This window comes from Harpegnathos saltator, unplaced genomic scaffold, assembly GCF_003227715.2.
Source record: "Harpegnathos saltator strain DR-91 unplaced genomic scaffold, Hsal_v8.6 scaffold83, whole genome shotgun sequence".
Lineage (NCBI taxonomy): Eukaryota > Metazoa > Arthropoda > Insecta > Hymenoptera > Formicidae > Harpegnathos > Harpegnathos saltator.
Window position 1 is genome coordinate 603,976 of NW_020230682.1, and position 20,466 is coordinate 624,441.

Consider the following 20,466-nt stretch of genomic DNA (forward strand, 5'->3'; position numbering starts at 1 on the left):
TGCTTTTGTGTATATTGAACGCGAGATTTATATACGAGAGCTATTTATTTTATTTAATCAACAAGTCCCCGTTTCCTTCGAGAAATGGGATCATAGCGGGTCTGCGACGCTTGAACTCGAGCTGTAAGTGCGTGAGACAAAGGCATATAAAAGATTATCGGCTGAGTGTGAAACATGACGCAATACCACACAAGTTCCCATCACAATTCCTCTCGATGTAACAAAAATCATGCGAATCGACGCGATGCAATCGCGACAGTCGACGGAAGAAGCGGGTACAAAAATGCTGATGGTGCTTTGCGATCGCTGATATTTTTCTTTGTCCCTCGCACTTGTAACACCCGTCCGGCTCTTGCAGGCCCCTCGCAATCTGATTGTTTAATCGTGCATGATAGAGTCTTATTTATACAAATTCTTCTGTTTTTTTTTCTCCCTTTTGCAACAAGTGCTTGCCATTTTTATTCGATGTGTCACTGGGTAATGTCATCGAGATATTTATTATATTGTGTAATCCAAAAATAAAAGAGAAGGAAGGTAAGGCGGACACTCTCTAGACTTCGAAGCTGGCCTTCTAATGTAAGCTGATGTACCATAAAAGGAAAGCGAGAAACACTGAGAGAGACACGCGGTATGTGCGAGCTATTGTTCAGGCGGAGAGACTCAAAGCTGCGTACTCGTCGGTTTCCGGAGAAGCGTATCGCGGAAAGAAGCCAAGCGACCTCGAACCGCCGCGCATTTCCTTTTTCCATGACACGAGAGAGAGAGAGAGAGAGAGAGAGAGAGAGAGAGTGAGTGAGTTGCATCATTTTCCACCATCCGATTGTTTCGATGCGATCTTTATCCGTTAAGAGTACAACGCGAGGAATGTATCTGTGTATCATATTGATATCGAAGACAACGATGGCAATAATTGAGAGGATATCAGTTTATTCTAAAATATACTTGCGATCTTACACGGCGTCTATGTATTATTATTATTATTATATTATATTATATTATTGTATCATTATGCACGAGTGTATGGGTGTGTGTGTGTGTGTGTGTGTTATGTGCGAGATGCTTTTCTTCTCGGCTACTTGTGAAGTTACTCGGCTAATATTTTTCTATGCTTTTTTTTTGCCTTTTCTGCGCTTAATCGTGCACTCGACACTGCTACGTTACACGATGTGTTCGCCGAGTCTGAATCGGACAGACCGACGGAGCCCTCCTTTGTCTTCTCTTTTTCTCCTCTCTTCACCCTTCCCGATCTCTCGTGTGATAGCGACGCTAACAGATCTACAGTGACATGTATAGGCATCGAGCTTTAGTCAGATAGCTTCTCTCGTCGAAAGCATCGTTAGTTGTGTAATGTGCGAGACCGCGTGCTACGACACATACGAATTATGTTACTGGATGTTTCGTACAATATTATGAACGGATATTATTATCACACACGCAGTTTATACACAATTGCGCCGGGAACGCGTCTTTCCGAGAGCATGTGTTTAATTAGTTCTTATCGATTCGCATGTTAACGGCTAAGAGTCGACGAGGTCGGTCGAAAGACGATGTATCGCGCGCAATAAAAGGATCATTATTGTATTTTCGTACTCAAAGATATTGGCAAGGTACGATTGTTCTTCTTTTCTCACTTCTGAGGGCCGGTTGTTCCAACTTGTTGCTGAGTTCAACTGATGGTTGAATCATATGTTTGTCTCTGTTTTTTCTTCAATTCAGACAAAGACAGACGTATGATCTAAACATCAGTTAACTCACCAAGGAGTAGGAAGGACCTGCCCTGAGAGTATCTCTCGTCCTACGTCTAACCGGGTCATTCCAATCGCGAGAAAGCTCTCTCTCGCATCGAGCGACCTTACACGCTCGCTCCTCTCGAGTTGCAGTTTCGAGATCAGATCAAAGACAGATTTCCAGACGAGTCCCAGACTGCAACCGGAAGGAAGAGCGTCGCAACCGCACGGGAACCGAGTGCACAGTCGGCTGCGACTGAAAGCTGCGTGACGCCGCTCTTCGATGAATCAGTCGTTCAGTCGGGAGAAATCCATTTTTCAAGTTCTTCAATTTTGGTTGGTCCGGAACTAGATTTTCCATTAGCCAACATTTTTCAAGTTGGCCTTGCGGAATACGTCGCGAGCCTTAATCAGCCGACTGTGCTCACGTACCCATCAATCAAGATTATTTCTTCATTTCTTCTTTCAACCGTCGTACAAATGTATGTGTGTATGTATGTTTATTTGTGTGCGTGTATGTGTGCACACACACACACACACACACGCGTGCACATCGATGCCACACGAGATGCATCAGCGGCATTTTCCCTTTTTTTTCTTCTTTCTTCTCCTCTTTTTGCTCAGCAGTCGATAACAGTTCGTAACACAGTAGCTGTGTGTAATAAACTTGCCTCCTGAGTTCGTTCATGTAATAATTATTAACTCGCTATTGTAACACTTATATAATCAAAAGAGCAACACGAGAGAAAGAGAGAGAGAGAACAAACAAACAAGCTATCATTGCGACGACGACGGGCTACTCTTTTCAGCTACTCTCATGTAGTGCATGTACAGACCATTGTATTGTACTCTGACGAACACAAATACACATGAAGTTTCCTTACATATTCATACTATTACATAGGCTGCCACGCGTATTCTTGCTTCGAGCGCGATCCGCCGCTTGCGCTCCTCCGCAAGAAGACAAGGAGGAAGGCGAGTTGCTGAATCACGCGGGGTCACTAAGTCCACGCTGAAGACTGAATCGCCGCCGCGTCTATGCAAAACGATCTTAGTATTATCGTTACTATTATTGTTACGCACACACGGACACGCACGTACGCACGCACGCACGCACACCACGCGAGAGCTATATATAGTTGTAAAATACAGGTGAAAGCCAAAATAAATAGAAGAATCTTTTTTATTTTTATGAATAAGTTTGTACATTTTTGTCAACAATTAAGTTTATAGATTATATACTGATTTTTTTTTTGCTTGCTTCCGTCGTATAGAAAAAGATCACCGCGCGTGATCGTCGTATTACCCAGTGCGACCCACAAGCGGTTACGGCAAAAAGATTGCAGCGTTCGTCCCTCTCTCTCTCTCTCTCTTTTTTCTCTTTCGGCGAGCCTCAGAACGCACCTGGTGTTTTTCCAAGAGGGAAATCAATCCTGCGAGAACTGTCCAATGGTAAATTCTCCTATTATACATACAGATGCGTTGTGAGACTCGGGAGAGACAGAAAAAGAGAGAGAGAGAGAGAGAGAGAGAGAGAGAGAGAGAGAGAGAAACGAACACCGCAACCCCTCTGCCGCTGACTCGACATCGTGCGGCTCTGTTTTCTTCGCTTATTGGTAACACAGAGGTACTAGTATACACTATATATACGTGTAGGTTAAATAGAGCTTCTGATTATTCCTTAGAAAATAGCTTGCTTTTCTTCCCCCTTCCTCTCTTGCACACGCGTACCTCTCCTCCCCGTCCCTTTCGTTTCCTAAGTGTCTTCTCTCGTAATGTCTACAGTTCTGTGTATTATCGCTTAATCATTAAATTATCCTCGAGTTTGCACAGACGCAGAAGTGTGTGCAACTCGCGACATCATCACACACACTGTACAGTACGTTCCTCCGAGAACAAACGAGCTAACGAGACAATCATTCTGCAGTAACGCAATAGAAAAAAAAAAGGAGAAGAGGGTCTCTTCTCCGCGAGTGAGTGAAGCGATGGGATGCGATGAGAGAACAGATCGTCCGTTTGACTCGTGAGATTTCTCTCGGACGTTCAGCACTTCCAAGCGGCGTTATCAATTAAAAAAGCGACTTGTAAACGCATAATTAATCGTACAATCTTTGTGGATCCGCGTGTAAATCAGCGGTCGTGCGATTAATATTCTCAAGGTCAATGATGATGAAACACATCGCGCCTGTATGTGCGCACAAGTTGCTCCTTGAGTACCGTCTGATGTTGTAGGAGTTGACTCTTGGGTTCATTTCACGAAGAAAAGTTTACATCGTTAGCAAAAGCTACATCGTCTCAAATGCCTCATTTCTAAAGACAGGACGCTATAAATTATACAAAATCAGGAAAGCTTCTTCTCGATGGCTCCAAAACGAAGAGGTTTCTTCTCCAAGAAAGACCAGCGTAGAAACGAGCTTTAAATGTGTCGAAAAAGACTTAGAGCACTAGATAATTAACAAAACAAAATCTGCAAAAAAAGAATTTAACTCTCCCTGATGACGTTCGAGGCAGCAATTTACTGCTTCAACCCTGTTCCTACGCCATTGTCTTCTTACGAAGCTGTAAGTCTAAAATAAAGGCAATATCTGCCCGTAAAAGTAAGTAAATCACCGGCCCGAGTTCGAGCGGGAGAAACCTCTTTTTCTTAGGAGCCACTAAGACGAGACGATAATTTTACAAAACTTCTTACATCCTTCATCCCCAAAACGAAGCCTCCGGGGGGGAGGGACCGCATATTCGTACAAACTTTCCCTCATAAAATGGCCTCAAGAACAAACTCTTGAAATATATCGGGCGGCGTCTAGGAAATACCTGTATATACATGCGATACATTTCACATATAATATATATATATTATAATATATAATATATATTACACATATAATATATTTTATAATATATATGTGTATATATATATATATATTTAAGAAAACGATATTTGTATGTATATAAAAATATATCATCGGTGTACAAAGTGCAGATATAGAGAGACACACGATTTCCAGTAGTAGGGGTAGAACAATTTTCTCACATTACAGTAAGAAATTTACTATATCTCTTCATTACAGGACCCCGAGAGCGATGAACCGAGTCCGCCTGAATCGGAATCCAATCGCAGTCCAATCGTTCGTTAACAGCGCTACGAAAATCTCGTGTGAGCGTCGCATAAATACACACACATACGCACACATGGCTCTCGTGTATATGCACTTTGCACAAGACGCTGTCGTGTCGCTTGATGTTGGGATTCTTTTTTTTTTCGACCTTCGAGATGGAGCAAGGAAAATCGAATTGTCCTAGCAGAGGAAGTACGTAGGGTAACAAATGCATCGTAAGTCTTTTAAGCCACGATTCCGAAATACCGCACGCCGGGCGATTGGGCGATAACGCGCCAAGTGAAATACGCAGTGTGAAGACGCCGTTGTCGGCGTGGTCAGTGCGAAGGAGGCGAATATTGACCGTACTTTATCCTGTGAATAATAACCACGTACCGAGATGACGCATACGCCGAGGAAAAAGAAAACTAGAAAATACAATAGGTAGGTACAAACATCACGGAATTGTGTGTATGAGTGAGTGAGTGAGTGTGAGAGAGAGAGAGAGAGAGAGAGAGAGAGAGAGAGAGAGAGAGAGAGAGAGAGAGAGAGAGAGAGAGAGAGAGAGAGTGTGTGTGTGTGTGTGTGTGTGTGTGTGTGTGTGTGTGTGTGTGTGTGTGACAAAGCTGATTATTGCAGCAAGTCCTTATTCGCGTCGGTGTGTCACCTTGAGATGTAACGCAACGAATCTACGGCAATATAGAGACAGAGAGTACGCAGAAATCGATGATATATATATATATCTCCCCCCTCCCCTCCTAACTTGCCTGATCCGTTCACTTCGTGCGATGAAAAACCTGCATGTATAAAACGTGTGTCCAAGAATAATTTATTTACGCTACACAATATTCTCCTTTTATACAATAGAAAGATAAGGACAAAATGTTATACAATATACATGTACATGCACACACACACACACACACACGTGTGTACACATATACTGTATCTTATACATGTATATAATATGTGTGTCGTGTATGCTGCTTGTATGTTTCTTCTTGTATATATCGCTCTTTTTTTCTCTTTCTTCAAAAGGGCACCCATTCTAAAGGCTTTACGCTACAGGAGAAAACTCTATATATATCCATTGTATAAATAGATTAATATTTTTCTGCTTAACCTTTTTTCTTCCTTGTTTCTTTTTTCTTTTTATCCCCCCTTTTTTTTTTACTTTAAATCTGTACATATTTACACAATTCTCTGAGGGTATACGGATAATAATTAAGAGTATCTTCCTCTTCAACTTAATGCTACTTGCGTGTTATGTACCCATACGTAATACTCTTCCTCTCGCGTTTTCTTTTTTCTTCTCTTCTCCCCTTGTACCCCCCTTCCTCCGCGTGTGCCGTTCTCCTCGAAAAGGCGCGATAAAAAGTTACATCCTTTCTCGCCCATGTGACCGTTACACTGTGTCGTTAATGCACTTAGATTATTAGACCTGTGTTTCCGATAAGGGTCTCCGAAGCCCGCAAGCATCAATTGTGCCTCGGACCTTGAGGCAACGTTATCTCTCTCATAGAATATATAACGTCGTACATATTTACAAGAGGCACAAACCCATTCAAAAAGCTTCACACACAGCTGCGCGCTCCACGAGCGCACGTGTGCACTATTTGAATTTTTCTCGAATAAATATCGTTGGATCAGGGACCGGACAATTGATCCTTCTCGCGCCGGGGAAATCGACCTTTCTCTCGCAATCGCCGCTCTCTCGCAAATGCATCTTCACTTCATATGGCCGCGATAGTGGCGCTTTTTTTCTCGCGTGCACGCGCGCGCAAAAAAAAATACCGAAATCTGTTCTGCAAGTTCCCTCGTCGTGACTACAGCGTGTATAGTCACTGCCTGTATTGACGTAAATATTCCATGTTACACTTACATGTTGCAAGAAAATTCAAACACTTGTGAATGCGTGTGCTGTGATATGATCGCGACGCGAGTCTCTTTCGTTTACTTGTGTGAATGGGACTGCTGCTGCTGCGTGGTCGATGTCGCTGTGCTCTGAGCGGTTGTGGTTCGTCCTTGTTGCGCGTAACTCTGCCACCCTTGCGAGTAGCTGTATCCTGCCCCCGTGTCGGTAGAGGTTGCTGCGGCCGTTTCATTTGCGATCTCCTACGAATGTGCGCGTGTGTGAGTACAAAAATTCGCCCGCGATCGCGTCGGCAGCCAAGGGTGATTCGAGAGAACATAAGTTACAAATGAAGTTAACCAGTCGGCGGAGATGGTATTTTCTGAATTTTGCCCCTGAGATATTTATCCCCCCCCCCCCACGATGTGTTTCTTTTCAACAATTTTCATGACATTGCGAACGTAGTTTTCCAAAACTCTTCCCCCGCCCTCTTCTCCGAACGAAACACGCAAGTTTCAAGGATAACGATCAACGAGGAACAGGCTTTCTCCCCCCCCTCTCTCTCTCTCTTTCTTTTTCTCTCTAAGTCTTTCTCTAATAGTATATGCATACGAAAAAGATGGGTATAATCTATACCTTACTCTCTGTTCCGTTCTCGCAAGATTTACGTGGTGCATTATTTTTTGCTTACAGCTTGGCCGCCAGCTGCAGTGGTCTGTCCACTCTGTTGTTGCTGGCCCCAATACTGTTGATTGTTGTAATACTGCTGGTTCCAACTGTTCCAATTGCCGTTGCCGTAGCCCTGCTGTTGCCCCTGATTGTATCCCGCCTGGTTGTACGCCCCTTGGCTGCTGCCGTATCCTTTCCAATTGCCTCCCCATTGCTGCTGCTGGCCCCATCCTTGCTGGTTCCAGCTGCCTTGCGACTGGCCGCCAGACCAATTGTCCTGCTGGCCCCACCCGGACTGCTGTGATCCTTGATAACTACTGCTGAAACGGAAACAAGCACACTTATTTATTGGCAACGAAGAAAAAGCAGAGGCAGACTGATCTCTTCTGCCTCCACGAGTGCGAATGGTCGTTTCTGACCGCTGGAGACATGAATCCGTTGTCTAAATTTGACCAACACGCCGCATTTTGAGGAATGAAGTGAAATAAGCGAGAAACGAGACGAGTTTAAAAGATTTGATGACACTCTTAAGATGCCTTCCATATTTTTCAAGCCTCTTTTTCAAAATTGATGCGATAGCAAGAAGGCCAACTTACCTCATGGGACCCCAACCCCCTTGTCTAGCGGCGACTTGTCGGTTTCTGTCATTCCCTTGTCTCCTGTCAGCACCACCGCCACGTCGTTCCGCCCCTCGCATCGCGAGTCCTCGTCCTCGTATTCTCCACGGAGCGGGAGGTCCATAGCCAGTATGCCTCATGTAGCCGCCCCTTTGTGGTCGGTCTCCTCTCCAGCCACCCATGCTGCTGCCGCCACGCCAAGGAGGGTTGCGTCCTCTGTCTTGATCTAGGTTGCAAGCGCGCTATAAGTAGCCGCGGCACTGACCGACTCGACGGGAAGAAAATCGCTGATAACAACCGACTTACAATTGTTTCTTCTGTCACGATGATCCCGTGTGTCTCTGTTATTCCGGGAGTCACGCATCTCCCTGTTGCCGGCCTCGTTCTTGTCGAAACGGGCGCGCTTCGTCGGCTGCTGCTGGCCGAACCCGGCTTCCTTACCTTCCTTGTTGTACTTCTCGATGAGCTTCTTACTCTCTTCCTCGTTCAGTCCAACCCACTCTACCGCGTCGAAGAACTCTCCCACCGAAGGTGCAGTGAAGTTTGCTACACAAATTCAAGTCACGATAACAATAAAATTAACTGAACTGACAATAAATTGTCAACTTCATTTTTAATCTAATCGCGTAAGAGAAGAAATATAACACGCGTACATGCGTATAAAAAAATTAATATTTAAACGTAACGTTTTTTATGTATACACTTGCAAATGAAAGATTGTTACGCAGTTTCGGTCAAATACTCAAACTTATTTACATTAATCCTGATAAATCTTTCTATACGATGCGAACAAGTACCTTTCATCTCCATAAGATTCGAGTCTGAGACGCTTTTCCTTGCATCCTGCGTGGACAAACGTTGGCTGTATTCCTCCTCGTCCGCTGGCATTACGACCACTGCCTTTCGCTGATAGCCGCTGAAGTACCGCATTTTGCGCCTTTGCACGGAGGAGTACATGTTGCTTCTCTGTGCACATCATAGAAGTTTTCTCTTCAAGCGACGCTCGCGACGACAAGGATTTCACAAAGCTACGTATGTGTATCATCTCGCATACCTGATCCAAGATGTAGTTGCGTCTTCTGCCGCCAGCCATGTCCAGCAACCCGTCGAGTGCGCGGTTGCACTTGTCGATAATGACTTCCCGCCGAGGCTGGTTCTGTTCTTGACAAAGAGCGGCGTCCTGCCGGAAAAGAGTGTTGCGTCAAACGACCATGCTGCACGTGTCGGACTTTGAGACCCTCCGCTCCAAGATACTCACCCCCGTTTTCTCCACCAAGTTGTCGATTCCTAAGATGTTGTATTGCTTGTCCGGGTGCTCGGCCGCGTGCTTCCTCGCCCACGCGGTTTTCCCCACCGCCGGCAGGCCGCACATCATGATCACTTCGCAGTCGGCTCTTCCGTCCGGTCTACGCGGGCCAGCAACCCTGTCCTTCAGTTCAACGTTGCCCACCGCAGCGTAGTCCGGGATTTGTTCGCACCACGCATCCTCTTGCCCAAAGTTGCAGACAAAGGCGCAGTTTTTGCTCAAGATGTGCGGGAACAACGGCCTCTCGCCGAGTTCTTCCTTCGAGATACTGAAGGCGGGTCCCAGTTCCTTGCCATTCAACGTGTACGACAGTTCCACAGCGTCTTCAGCCGTCAGGTCGAGGTAGCATCCCACAACGTCGTCCTTGCCAAAATGCGGCCCATAGTCCGTAAACTCCTTGTTGGTACCTTTTTTCCCGGTGCTCGTGTACGCGTAACTAAATCTCTCCTCGCCGAGTTGCATCGACGTGCCGAGAGTCGACCAGCCGATTCTGAACATGTGTAACTTTTCCTTGTCCTGCGAGGCGCTTAGGCAGTTCTCCGTAATTTTTGCTTCGTAATATACCTTGCCGCTTGTGAAGCCGTAGGACGCTCTCGAGCCGGCCCACATGTGACAGAGATCGTCGTTGTGCATGGGTGTCGCGGAATAAAATCCGTTCTTGTTGATGATTAAGTTTAAGTCCGAGTCATCTGAAAGGAAAATTCCATGGAATATGTACACTCCGTTGATCTTGTCAAGTTACACGTGCTAAAATTTGGCAGTTGGTGCATGAAATTCACGAGTACTCACAATAAGATAAAATCACGGCATATTCGTCGTAATCTAGCTCTTCCTCGCGTTTGTGCAGAGCAGGAGACGGCTGGCGGACTTCCACCGGGCTGGGAGATCTTTTCCTCTTCCTGTCCTTGCACTCTTTTTGATTCGACTCGTCCGTGTCTAACTTGACATCTTGCTTCGCCTCCATCTTCACGTCCTTCACGTCCTTCACCATACAAGAGAAAATAAATCAACAATTAGAAAGAGTTTTTTATGATTAATTAAATTAATTGTACATTTAATTAATTAAATATACAATCTAATTACATGTACAACAAAGTACAACATATATAATATCTTAAATTAAACCTGTAACTTATCTTTATTCCTTCAAGTATATTATTTTGCACATAAGACAAATCACATACCTGCTCATTTTGTGAATCATTAGTATCATCCATTTTGTCATCCATATCTTCCATATTATCTGAAACATCCATTTTGTTTTCTGGCTCTGTACAGCGGTCGTTAATAACCTTTTGCTTGTCCTTTAACTCAACATCACATATTTTGTCAATCTGATCAGAAGTCACATGTGTTGGTTGCTCAACTTTCGGAATGTCTACATTATCCTTAACATTACATGTATCCTCTACATGCTCAATATTCTCTTCCTCAACTGAACTCTTATCTTCAACATCCTTTTCAAAATTATCATCTTCCATTTCAATATCTATATCATCTTTAACTTCTGTCTTTTCTTCCAGCTTTGTAACATCTTTTGTTTTATCAACCAATGCTCTAGGCGACGGTTGCTGAACATTGCTAACCATATCTACACTAGGTTCCTCTGTTTCTTCCAGAGTTCTAGAAAACTGATCTACATGTTCAATTATACTAGATTTCTCAGACGGTTCTGACGCAGGTACTTGAGAAACATTCATCTCACACCCATCATCTTCTAAATCATCAATATGCTTTGCTTCATTTTCCCGAGGTTTCTCAGGTGACATCTGAACAAAAGTTTCATTCTGAAGAATCTCCGATGCCATGTCTTTCTGTTCTTCCTTGTGTTTCTCAGGAGATAATTTTGATATTTTCTCTTGTACTAAAGGTTCCTCGGAGGTAGACTCTGATATTGTCGCTAATACCTCGCGTGTCTTCTCAATGTACTGAGGTTTGTTCGGAGAGGATTGCTTTGAAGAATTCGGAGTTATGCTAGTCCTCGATGCATTTCTAGTCGAAATTTTTGTCGGAGTTACCATTGTAGAGCTTCTTGACGCTCTACTAGGTGTCCTCGGTGGTTGTGAAGATCGTGTAGATTCCACAATTCTTTCAGATGTCTCTTTCACTGTTGTCTCATCTACATCTTCTGTAGGCAGAGCTGGGTTGTCTTGAACATCTGTAAGAGATGAATCAACATATTTCAATTTTATCCTACACAATTTGGTAAACAATATCTCAATATTCACAATATTTGTTACACTGTACATTTTTTAATGCTATCAATGTATTCATAATACAAATTCCTACTCTGTCACAAATAGTGCACAGTGCAATGGAGTATAAAGAGAAATAAACAGAATCTAAAACTCGAATTTCACATGTAAGCATGAAAAGAAGCGAAAAAACGTCGCATTAAGTCACGGTTAAGCATAGAATCAAAGTCGCATGACTCAATACGGCAGCGTCAAGATATTACTAGCAGTCAACGACGAGCTACGTTTCACGATGTCGCGAGGCGTCCGTGAAGCGTGGCGGTGAGCAGCAGCCAGCTTCGGCGGCCAGTAGCCGCGTCGCGCGACGTCAAGATCGATCGCATCCGCACGGCAGTCGAGCAGAAACTGCGATCGCGGCGTTCGACCGCGAGGACGCGGGACACTTGTTGGTGCATGACAGGTACGACTTACGCTCCTGGCTTTCTTCTTCCAGCGCCTTGCGTAGCCTCTCGACGAGCACTGGCTTGTTGCCCTTGGTGTCGAGGCCACGCTCCGCCAGTGCCGCCCGCAACTCCACCACTTTCAACTTCGCTGGATCCATGTTGCGCGCGCGATACAGCCCGTTAGTCAGACAGGCTCATGCAATGACCTGTGTAACTTTCCGTGATAAAGAAGATCTTCACAAAACACCCATATACACGCGCCACTAACCCGCGCTGCATACACAATATGGCGGGACGGTCGCGATTACCCGTTACGTAGCGCGCACTCCGCCCATTGGCTGGCGCGACGACCGTTTCGAACCGACGCCGGTAGCGCGGCCAATCGTGCGCACCGTCTTATTCACCCTGCCGTTCAACGCGCCCGCGGATTGGCCGTCGTCAAGGCGGGATGCGCGCTCATTGGCCTGCATGAGCGCTGCGCTCGCCAATTTCAAAAAGGCGCGCGCGTTGAATCTCTTTGAGGTCTGTTCGTTCTCGCCGAGCTGGCTTGCACTTGCTGCAGTTGGAGTGAGAGACAAGTGTATAGACGTTAAAGGGAAAAGGAACGAAGTTGCAGCGCAGCGCTTCAGTCCAGTCCGAAAGAATAGATCTTGGTTCTGCCTGTTCTCGAAATATTTTTCGACAAGAATGCAATCAATTAGAGTGAGAAACAAGAATACTCTCTCTTTCACTCTGGCTTATTGCACTGGTTCAGTAGTTCTTCAAATAAATTAACGATGAAAGTTATTGGACGATATTGATAGTCGTATCTTATTTTAAGATCGCCTTATATATAAATCATCTTCAGATGTTTCATAACCAATGAAATGAGGCGTACAGTATCTGTAGACGAACTTAAGATTTTTAAATAAACGGATATGAAAAGATCAGCCATTGATTAGCAAGAGAGAGAGAGAGAGAGAGAGAGAGAGAGAGAGAGAAAGAGGAAGAGAGGGAGAAAAATACTAAAATCGCATTCTCTCCTTGTCACATGTCAACTTCACATTCTCTGCATGGAATCTACACTGCTTGGTCTGGTGTTACGTTGTGGACAAGCATAGAACATGTGATGTCTAGATTCGTTTGGTTTATTTCGGATCAGCGCTATTCTTGTCCAAATCTTTATTATTTGAACTGTTGCCTTTGGAAGTGGGTTACTGTTAGGTTTAAAGGTAATAGTATTCTCGCTAGTATTAAATTTAACTTCAAATATATTTCCCTTTATTTCAGATTTTATTCTCGGGACCGAGGATTGTGATAGAGCTGTTTTGAAGACACTCGGGTCGAACGTGCATGGATTATAATAATCTTTTAACAGACGCCTCAATTGAATCCGCCATCCGGCTCTCCTCGTTCTTTTCGGCAGAGGAGCTTTTCGGTAATACTTATTTTAACAATATCTATAATAGGGTAGATGGAAGGGACGTGGTTAAGTTTTAACCCTGGTCTATAATAGGTGATTTAAGCTTTAAGCTATAAGAAGTTAACCAATGGCAGTCGATTATTATAGCTCTATGGGCCTTTTACAATAAGCTATTAATTCATCATATGTTGTAACCAAATTGACCAACCACAGTCGATTATTTTTGAAATAATCAATTGTAATTGGTCAATTTGCTTATAGCTTATGACTAATTGCTTATTGTAGAAGGCCTCTAAATTTATTCCTTAAATTTTCTTATTCTCTCCTTTCTTATTTTATATATTTACTATGTCGATGTCTGCTTCAGTCCTATGTTAATGTTAATTTTATTTCAAGATATGCTATTTAGTATTATTTTTATGTTATTCAATTATTTGGTAATCTATCGCTTATTAAACGAAGCAAGAAAGTAGATGGAAGAGAGAGAAAAAACAGATAGATGATAATTCAGTAAACAATTTCGAGTAGTAATGATATTTGGTCTGTTCTTTGTAGCTGCACTGTTAAACTGGTGCAATAAGTTAAAGTGAGACAAATATAGGTTTTCTCACTCTAGCTTATTGCACCAGTTCAGCAATGCAGCTACAAAGAACAGACCAGTTATATTAACAATAAAAGACGGCAGAGGTACGTGTTGATTGCAGAGGTGTTTGTAGGAGGCGCTGCAGTTGGATTAGTCGATGATAGGTAAGGATTTGATTGGATAGGAAAAGTTATGGTGAGGTTTGGTGAGAAGATAGAAGATAGGGAATTTTATTGTGAGGGACGTTACTTTAGGCCTGTTCGTTTTGTCTGTACTGCTGAACTGATGCAACAAGTTGAAGTGAAAAAACCTATGTTTGTCTCACTTTAACATAATGCACCAGTTCCAGACAAAACGAACAGGCCTATTGAGCATGTGTCACTTGTTGATGTATTGAATAATGGATCTGTTCTTTATAGCTGCACTACTGAACTGGTGCAATAAGTTAAAATGAGACAACTATATTTTTTCTCACTCTAACTTATTGCACTAATTCTGCAGTGCAGCTATAAAGAACAGACCCAATTATGCATCTCGCCGCGCTACACATGAATGTGCTTTATTATTTTTATATTCTGCAGTGAAATTGACGAAACATGAATGCGATTAATATGAACTGGCTAGCCTCAGCGGAAGGAGAATCTCTGGTTCACCACTTTTATGTGAATTCTTCAAAAAAGAGGAGATTCTATGGTATTATAATATATAGCTTCTAACATGTGTAATAATCGAAATCATACCGGTTTTTACTTTTTTGCGGTATATTTGAAGAATCACTTTCAATTACAGGTATCTTGGAGAGACCATCATTGCCATCTTCCATCGAGGAGGTCACCTACAAGATCTTCATGATAGGCAGGTCTGGTGTGGGAAAGACTTCAGTAGTAGCGAGACTTACAGGTATTCTGGAACCTAATAATTACACAGAGACCAACGGCATAAGGAAGACCAATGTTTTCTGGCCTGTAAAAATCTGGGACAAGGTGGTTTTGTTCAAGTTGCAATTTTGGGACACATCAGAAAGCAGTATAAAAAAGTATAATCATATTCTGCCAGTACGTGCAAAATGACCTGTGCAGATTTTTCTGTATGGAAATAACTATTTACAATTAATCTAACGGAAAAATAATATAGGAATAATCCTGTCAGGCATGCAAGGATAAAGTTGATGCAATGTGTTCTGTCTTCTCTTTTGATGATATATCAAGCTTCAATGATATTCCATATCTAATGAACACAATGACTGCTATAAAAGAGAAACCAGCAAATATAGTGATTGGCACAAAGTAAATATGACTAATTATACAGTAACCATACCATGAAACAAAAAAAACCATGATAATCTTGATATAATATTTTCTAGGTTTAAACCTTGGTCGAGTTCTGCCATAGATGACACACAAATCAAAGAATTTGAGGATAAGTGGAAAGTTAAGGTGATCAGAATTGATGCTGGCAAATCATCAGTAAGATCAGAAATGTTTGATTGCTCCTATCAGTTGAATGCCATCTGCAGCATTCTATGGAACAGAGATAAGGAATTTATATCTAAACTGATGGGACAAGTTTGACAGTTGCTATCTGTAAATGCAGTAAACACTTTTTTATGTTTTATAGGAAATAAAAATATAAAACACTATACAAGAGGTATCATTTGAACCTTAGCTTTTGTTTTCTGCATCTTCAATCACATACATCTGCAGATTCAAGCAATCAGTTTTGATATCTTTCAATGGCAGTAGATTTTTGTTCACCATCTCTGTTGCATCATCTTTGACAACCCATGGAAAGTCCTCACATTTTGGATTTTCACTCAAAGCGATATGTGCAGTTTCGTAAGTTTGAATTTCTATAGAAAAGGTTGTACCATCTGGTAAAGGTTTCAAATATGTATCGCACATTGATAACTTTAAACAAATGGTTCTCAGAGCTTCTTCTGTCTTTAAGTAATAAGGGTCCTTTCTTAAAATGAAAAAACAATTCTAAATTCAAAGTCATACATTATTAAGTATAATTATCAGTTGCATACTCAACATACTCTGTAAGCTCTGCTTGCAGTTTAACTATATCAAAGACGAATCTTTCTATTGGTAACTTGTTTGCATTATAAAAGGTAAGATTAATGGTTTTGACACTGTTTTCATCCTCCTTTATCAATTCTTTGATCGCATTTAGGGCATTGAAGAAGTATTCATTTAATTCTGGATGTTCTGATGTGTAAACTACAATTCCGTATATTTTTCTTTTAACGAATATCTCTTTAGGATAGATTTTGCGAAAGAACAGTACATGATGAAAAGCCATTTCCAAAAACTCCAAGAGAATGTCAGTGCCAACTGCAAATAAATTTGCTTTGCTTGAATGAAGCAATGTATATAAATGCTTGAAATGTATCAGATTATACCTATTTTGTCTTGAGACATTTTACGATAACATTAAAAGCAACTGTCACTAGCTGTGTTTTTAAGAAATCGCATAATTGACAAGTTTACGTTGCTCCATGTGACATAAACGGCGAATTGCCATGCGCAAATCGCGCCATCTGTGCCCGTAAATCCAATGTCTACGCAAATAGCTGCTGCCGATAATAAATTATACATTCTACAATTACTGCAGTCCCTTGCAATGTATTTCAATTTTACTACAAAATATGTCTACACAAAATAAAGTACGTATGCCGATTGTATCAACATACTAATGTTGATATAACAATTACACATTATATATTTTTTTTTCCTAATATAACAGAAATATATATGCATATACATTTTTTGTTACGTTAAAACATTAATATTATCCAAATTTATAGTTAGCATAAACCTCGCGAAACACGTCGCGACACTTGATCTTAGCTCTGAGTTTCGCGCATAGCAGGAATATTCCCGATAGTTTCCTGTGCAGGCTGTATATCTCTTCGGGCGGCGGGCACAATCTGTGAGTTATTATAGTTGGCACTAAAGTCTGAATCCTGTGAGATATAAAACGTTTGTATAGAATGTGCACATAAATTAAATATTAAGTCAATGCAGATAAATAATTAAATAATTAAATATAAATAATAAAATAATTAAACATAAGTTAAAGCCAATGTAAGACAAGCCGAACGCACCGCTTCGTGACGTCCTGACCACCGAAATCGTAATACTCGTGATTCTCGTCGAATACTTGCCCAAGAATCATAACCGCATCCACGTGAGCTTGCTCCATGACCTATCAATAAATGAGCTTTTAATACTTTTATGAATCGTTGCGGTTGTACTGTGTGTGCCACTTTAAGTAACATTCTACAAAGTTAAACGTTCAATAAGGATACCTTTGATTCGTATCCAGTGAGAAACTTTATGTCTTTCGACAATTCTAGAACCTTATCACGATTCCCCTCGCTCGCAGCATTAATAATTTCAATGTACTTGTCCATAAACGCTTTTTCGTAATTTCTGCATGCTCCGAAATCCAACAGGATCAACTGTAAGAAATGTACTCGTTAAGACTCTCGATAAATATTGCAAATACACAATCACGCCGCAGAGGTAGAACCTGTCTTGTGTCGAGGTTGTAGAAGAAATTGGACCAGTTTGGATCGGTTTGCATGTATCGAAACTCGAACAGCTCTTGCAGGCTCAGTCGCATTAGCAGCTCGCTGATACGTTCGCGAATCTTAACGTCCATGTCCGCGCATTTGTCAACGGAGATACCGTCTACCATTTCCGTCGTGAACACTTGACTCGTTGAGAGTTCGTCTGCGGATTTGATCAACATTACACAAGTATCTCCACGAGTTGTCACATGCTTAATCTCCTTCTTGTTCCATACCTATTACTGTAGGCACGTAGTACTCCGGGTAAGATGCTACAAATTCCTTATACTTTTTTGTACATTCCGCTTCCCTTACATAGTCCACTTCCCACGTGAGTTCTCTCTTCGCGACTTCTACCACGTTGTCTATAAACATTCCCTCCGGAAACATGTTCCACACCTGCGATGAACGCGACGTTTAATAAAATGTAAAACATATTGCTCGAGATTGTTCATTTATACCTTCATTATGCCCACTAAATTCTCAATGTCGCTCTGGATACCCAAAGCCACACCTGGATATTGGATCTTGATCGCCACATCCTGCTTATTCAGCAATGTACCATGATGCACTTGTCCTGAAATGCATTATACATTATATTAATACCGTATATTAAACAACTGGAATAACTCACACGGAATTATGAAGACGCGAAAGTCCGACAATATACCAATGGAAGCTGCCGCAAATGGTTTCGTCTCAAAAGTCGCCAGTTTGCTTCTCCAGTCGTGTCCAAGTTCGCCTGCCAATACTTTCTGAAAATAATCGTGAGTGTTAATCATAAATTAATTAATTTATATATCTATAACGTTTACCTCTACTTGCCATGTTGGCATAAAATCAGCACTCTGTCTGACCCTCTCAAAGACTCTCTGCAATTCGGGGCTGATTATGTTATTGTCCTGGATGCTCAACATTTGACCAATTTTTAAAGCTGCACCTATTTTTTACAGAATAAGAAATAATTTATTCGCTTGTATACAGACTCAGTTGTAATAAATCTTACCTCTCACTTTGCACAATGTTGAGACAATCCGCTCTGCATTGGCTTTAGTGAGAAACATGTTGTCTACTGTATCTCCAATGCTCTGCTCCTTTATTCCTAACGTTCTGCGTGTGTATTCAGCGACTGTACCGATACCAAGACCAACACCCAAGGTTCCAAAGCTCACCATTCTTTGCAATCTCGTAGAAGGAACTTTCCTCTCTCTAGCGGTAGGTGATAACTATGATATAGATTCATATATAACAGCAGCACACATATTATTAAACAAAGACATGAATATCAGATATAACAGATGAAAAATTGTCTTGATACTTACAGATTGCTTTGGCTTAACAAGTAATTTAGCTTCCAGTCTTCCTTCAAGTTCTGCTTTCGCATGTACATGTTTCTTTTCTTGTGCTTTAATACTGGTGGAAGAGACTGAATCTGCAGTTTTACTTTGGATATTTTTCTCATGCTCCAGTTCCAACTTTCTTAAGATTTCTTTGTCTTTATTAGAAAATTCTATATCAGGTACCTGATTATTTGAAGTGCTAATAGTCTGAATCTTCTCCTTTACTGTCATATGTTTCCATGTCATGTTATTATTCTGTGTATCTTTTGAAGCTTCTTGTACCACAGATTTGTTTGTTTCATGTTTAGGTACTGTGGTCTTTTCAGTGCCTAGCAATTCTTTAGGATCTTTTGCAACATTATACACATATAGTTTTGTTTCCTTTTCAGGAACATAAGAATTGGTTTTAATATCCAAAGTTTGATTAATATTTACAGCAATATATTGTCTAATACCTTTTTCAACCACACTAATACGTTCCATTGCTTCTTTTAAGTTTTCAGTTATCTGTTCCTGTAAAGTACAATTATTTTAAGAAAAAAATATATGTGAAATTATAATTTTTTACATAGTTTGAGCAGAAAACTTACAGAAATCTTACTTGGTTCTATATTGTTCAATTGCTTTTCTGTGGCTTGTACATATTTCTTTGGTATATTCTTTAAACTAGAATGCATGATTCTGTACTTGACTGCATCTTCCTGATGTTTTATCAAAGCATTTGCTACATTTTGCGCTCCCTTGAGTACACCAAGTAGATCAGAAACTTTCGAACGTGGCATTTCACAGAAACTAAATAATGTATTAACTTAATGGTATTATTTATAATTTAACTTGTATTTACAAGTTTTTTAAGCACTTTCATGTATGTACATAATGCTTACACAAATCTGATATGCCGATAAATCCAAGAATTTGAAGGTTAGAACAGTTAAATTAATATCATCAGTATAGTTATCTGAAAAAAAAGAAAAAAACATAATTATGTAAGCAATCAAAAGTACTTTGCTGTAAATGAAAAGTAATTATAATTTACTTGCATGAAATGTATAAAACGTATGTAAAGGACATATGGAATAAATAACATGTAATACTTACTATTGTTCTTATTTATTTATTATATTAATTTACAACGTCCGCAATATAAATCTAGAATAAAATAAAGGTAATTATTTAAAAGACCGACAACACCTTAGATTTCGCTCAAACTTTACACAATTGTATATTTTGTTGCGTAGGACGCGATTTTGAAAGAAAAAAGTGTCGTTCTCAAACGGATCAAAAGTTATAAAAATCTGAAAAATATCACGTATAGGGTTAGAAAATTTGTCATGCCGATAATACAGACTAAAGGCTCGTCTACATTAGCTGTAAGAGTAATGGCTCCTGCATACAGGACGCGGCAACGCTTGCCGCGCGGCGGAAATTCGCACGATAGCCAATCAACGTGCCGCTATTCTGTAATAAACTTCCAGCTCTTGAGGAAAGCAGGACATTGATTGGCGATCGCTCCAACTTCCACCGCGCGACAAGCGTTGCCGCGTTCTATGTGCAGGAGCCATAAGGCTGTAAGGTTGCAAGACACGAAATGAAATATTTTCATTCGTTGATAGCTTACGTTACAGCCTTACAGCCTTACTCTTACAACTATTGTAGACAA

The 20,466-nt window shown here is 41.2% G+C and overlaps 4 protein-coding genes across 7 annotated transcripts; 1 reads left to right on the top strand and 3 right to left on the bottom strand.

Moving 5' to 3' along the window:
• Positions 1-5,639: 5,639 nt before the first annotated feature.
• Positions 5,640-12,194, bottom strand: LOC105190077 (heterogeneous nuclear ribonucleoprotein U). The gene is made up of 10 exons (XM_011152575.3): positions 11,933-12,194; positions 10,451-11,424; positions 10,056-10,248; positions 9,219-9,955; positions 9,015-9,140; positions 8,758-8,926; positions 8,267-8,506; positions 7,940-8,186; positions 7,366-7,663; positions 5,640-6,937 (listed from the first exon to the last, which is right to left on the bottom strand). The coding sequence occupies exons 1-10, from the start codon at positions 12,060-12,062 to the stop codon at positions 6,776-6,778; spliced, it is 3,276 nt and encodes a 1,091-aa protein (XP_011150877.1). The 5' UTR covers positions 12,063-12,194; the 3' UTR covers positions 5,640-6,775.
• A 2,085-nt stretch (positions 12,195-14,279) lies between these two features.
• LOC105190075 (REM2- and Rab-like small GTPase 1) lies at positions 14,280-15,460 on the top strand. Its single transcript, XM_011152573.3, has 4 exons — positions 14,280-14,582; positions 14,679-14,944; positions 15,039-15,175; positions 15,253-15,460. Exons 1-4 carry the CDS (start codon positions 14,486-14,488, stop codon positions 15,458-15,460), a joined length of 708 nt encoding a protein of 235 aa, XP_011150875.1. The 5' UTR covers positions 14,280-14,485.
• PolZ2 (DNA polymerase zeta subunit 2) lies at positions 14,743-16,446 on the bottom strand. 3 transcript variants are annotated; one of them, XM_025307096.1, is made up of 4 exons: positions 16,294-16,446; positions 15,928-16,225; positions 15,550-15,851; positions 14,743-14,801 (listed from the first exon to the last, which is right to left on the bottom strand). In XM_025307096.1, the coding sequence occupies exons 1-3, from the start codon at positions 16,310-16,312 to the stop codon at positions 15,551-15,553; spliced, it is 618 nt and encodes a 205-aa protein (XP_025162881.1). In that variant the 5' UTR covers positions 16,313-16,446; the 3' UTR covers positions 14,743-14,801; position 15,550. The 3 variants fall into 3 exon arrangements, with proteins under 3 accessions (XP_025162881.1, XP_011150876.1, XP_025162880.1); XM_011152574.3 differs by lacking the exon at positions 14,743-14,801 and adding an exon at positions 15,331-15,470 and having other exon boundaries at positions 16,294-16,445; XM_025307095.1 differs by lacking the exon at positions 14,743-14,801 and adding an exon at positions 15,343-15,409.
• Positions 16,447-16,512: 66 nt separating this feature from the next.
• Coq8 (ubiquinone biosynthesis protein COQ8, mitochondrial) lies at positions 16,513-20,162 on the bottom strand. 2 transcript variants are annotated; one of them, XM_011152570.3, is made up of 13 exons: positions 19,905-20,162; positions 19,691-19,764; positions 19,397-19,598; positions 18,789-19,319; positions 18,473-18,692; positions 18,282-18,406; positions 18,137-18,221; positions 17,928-18,043; positions 17,703-17,865; positions 17,427-17,629; positions 17,203-17,355; positions 16,999-17,099; positions 16,513-16,857 (listed from the first exon to the last, which is right to left on the bottom strand). In XM_011152570.3, exons 3-13 carry the CDS (start codon positions 19,586-19,588, stop codon positions 16,683-16,685), a joined length of 2,064 nt encoding a protein of 687 aa, XP_011150872.1. In that variant the 5' UTR covers positions 19,589-19,598; positions 19,691-19,764; positions 19,905-20,162; the 3' UTR covers positions 16,513-16,682. The 2 variants fall into 2 exon arrangements, with proteins under 2 accessions (XP_011150872.1, XP_011150874.1); XM_011152572.3 differs by lacking the exons at positions 19,691-19,764; positions 19,905-20,162 and having other exon boundaries at positions 16,515-16,857; positions 19,408-19,577.
• Between the last annotated feature and the right edge of the window lie 304 nt (positions 20,163-20,466).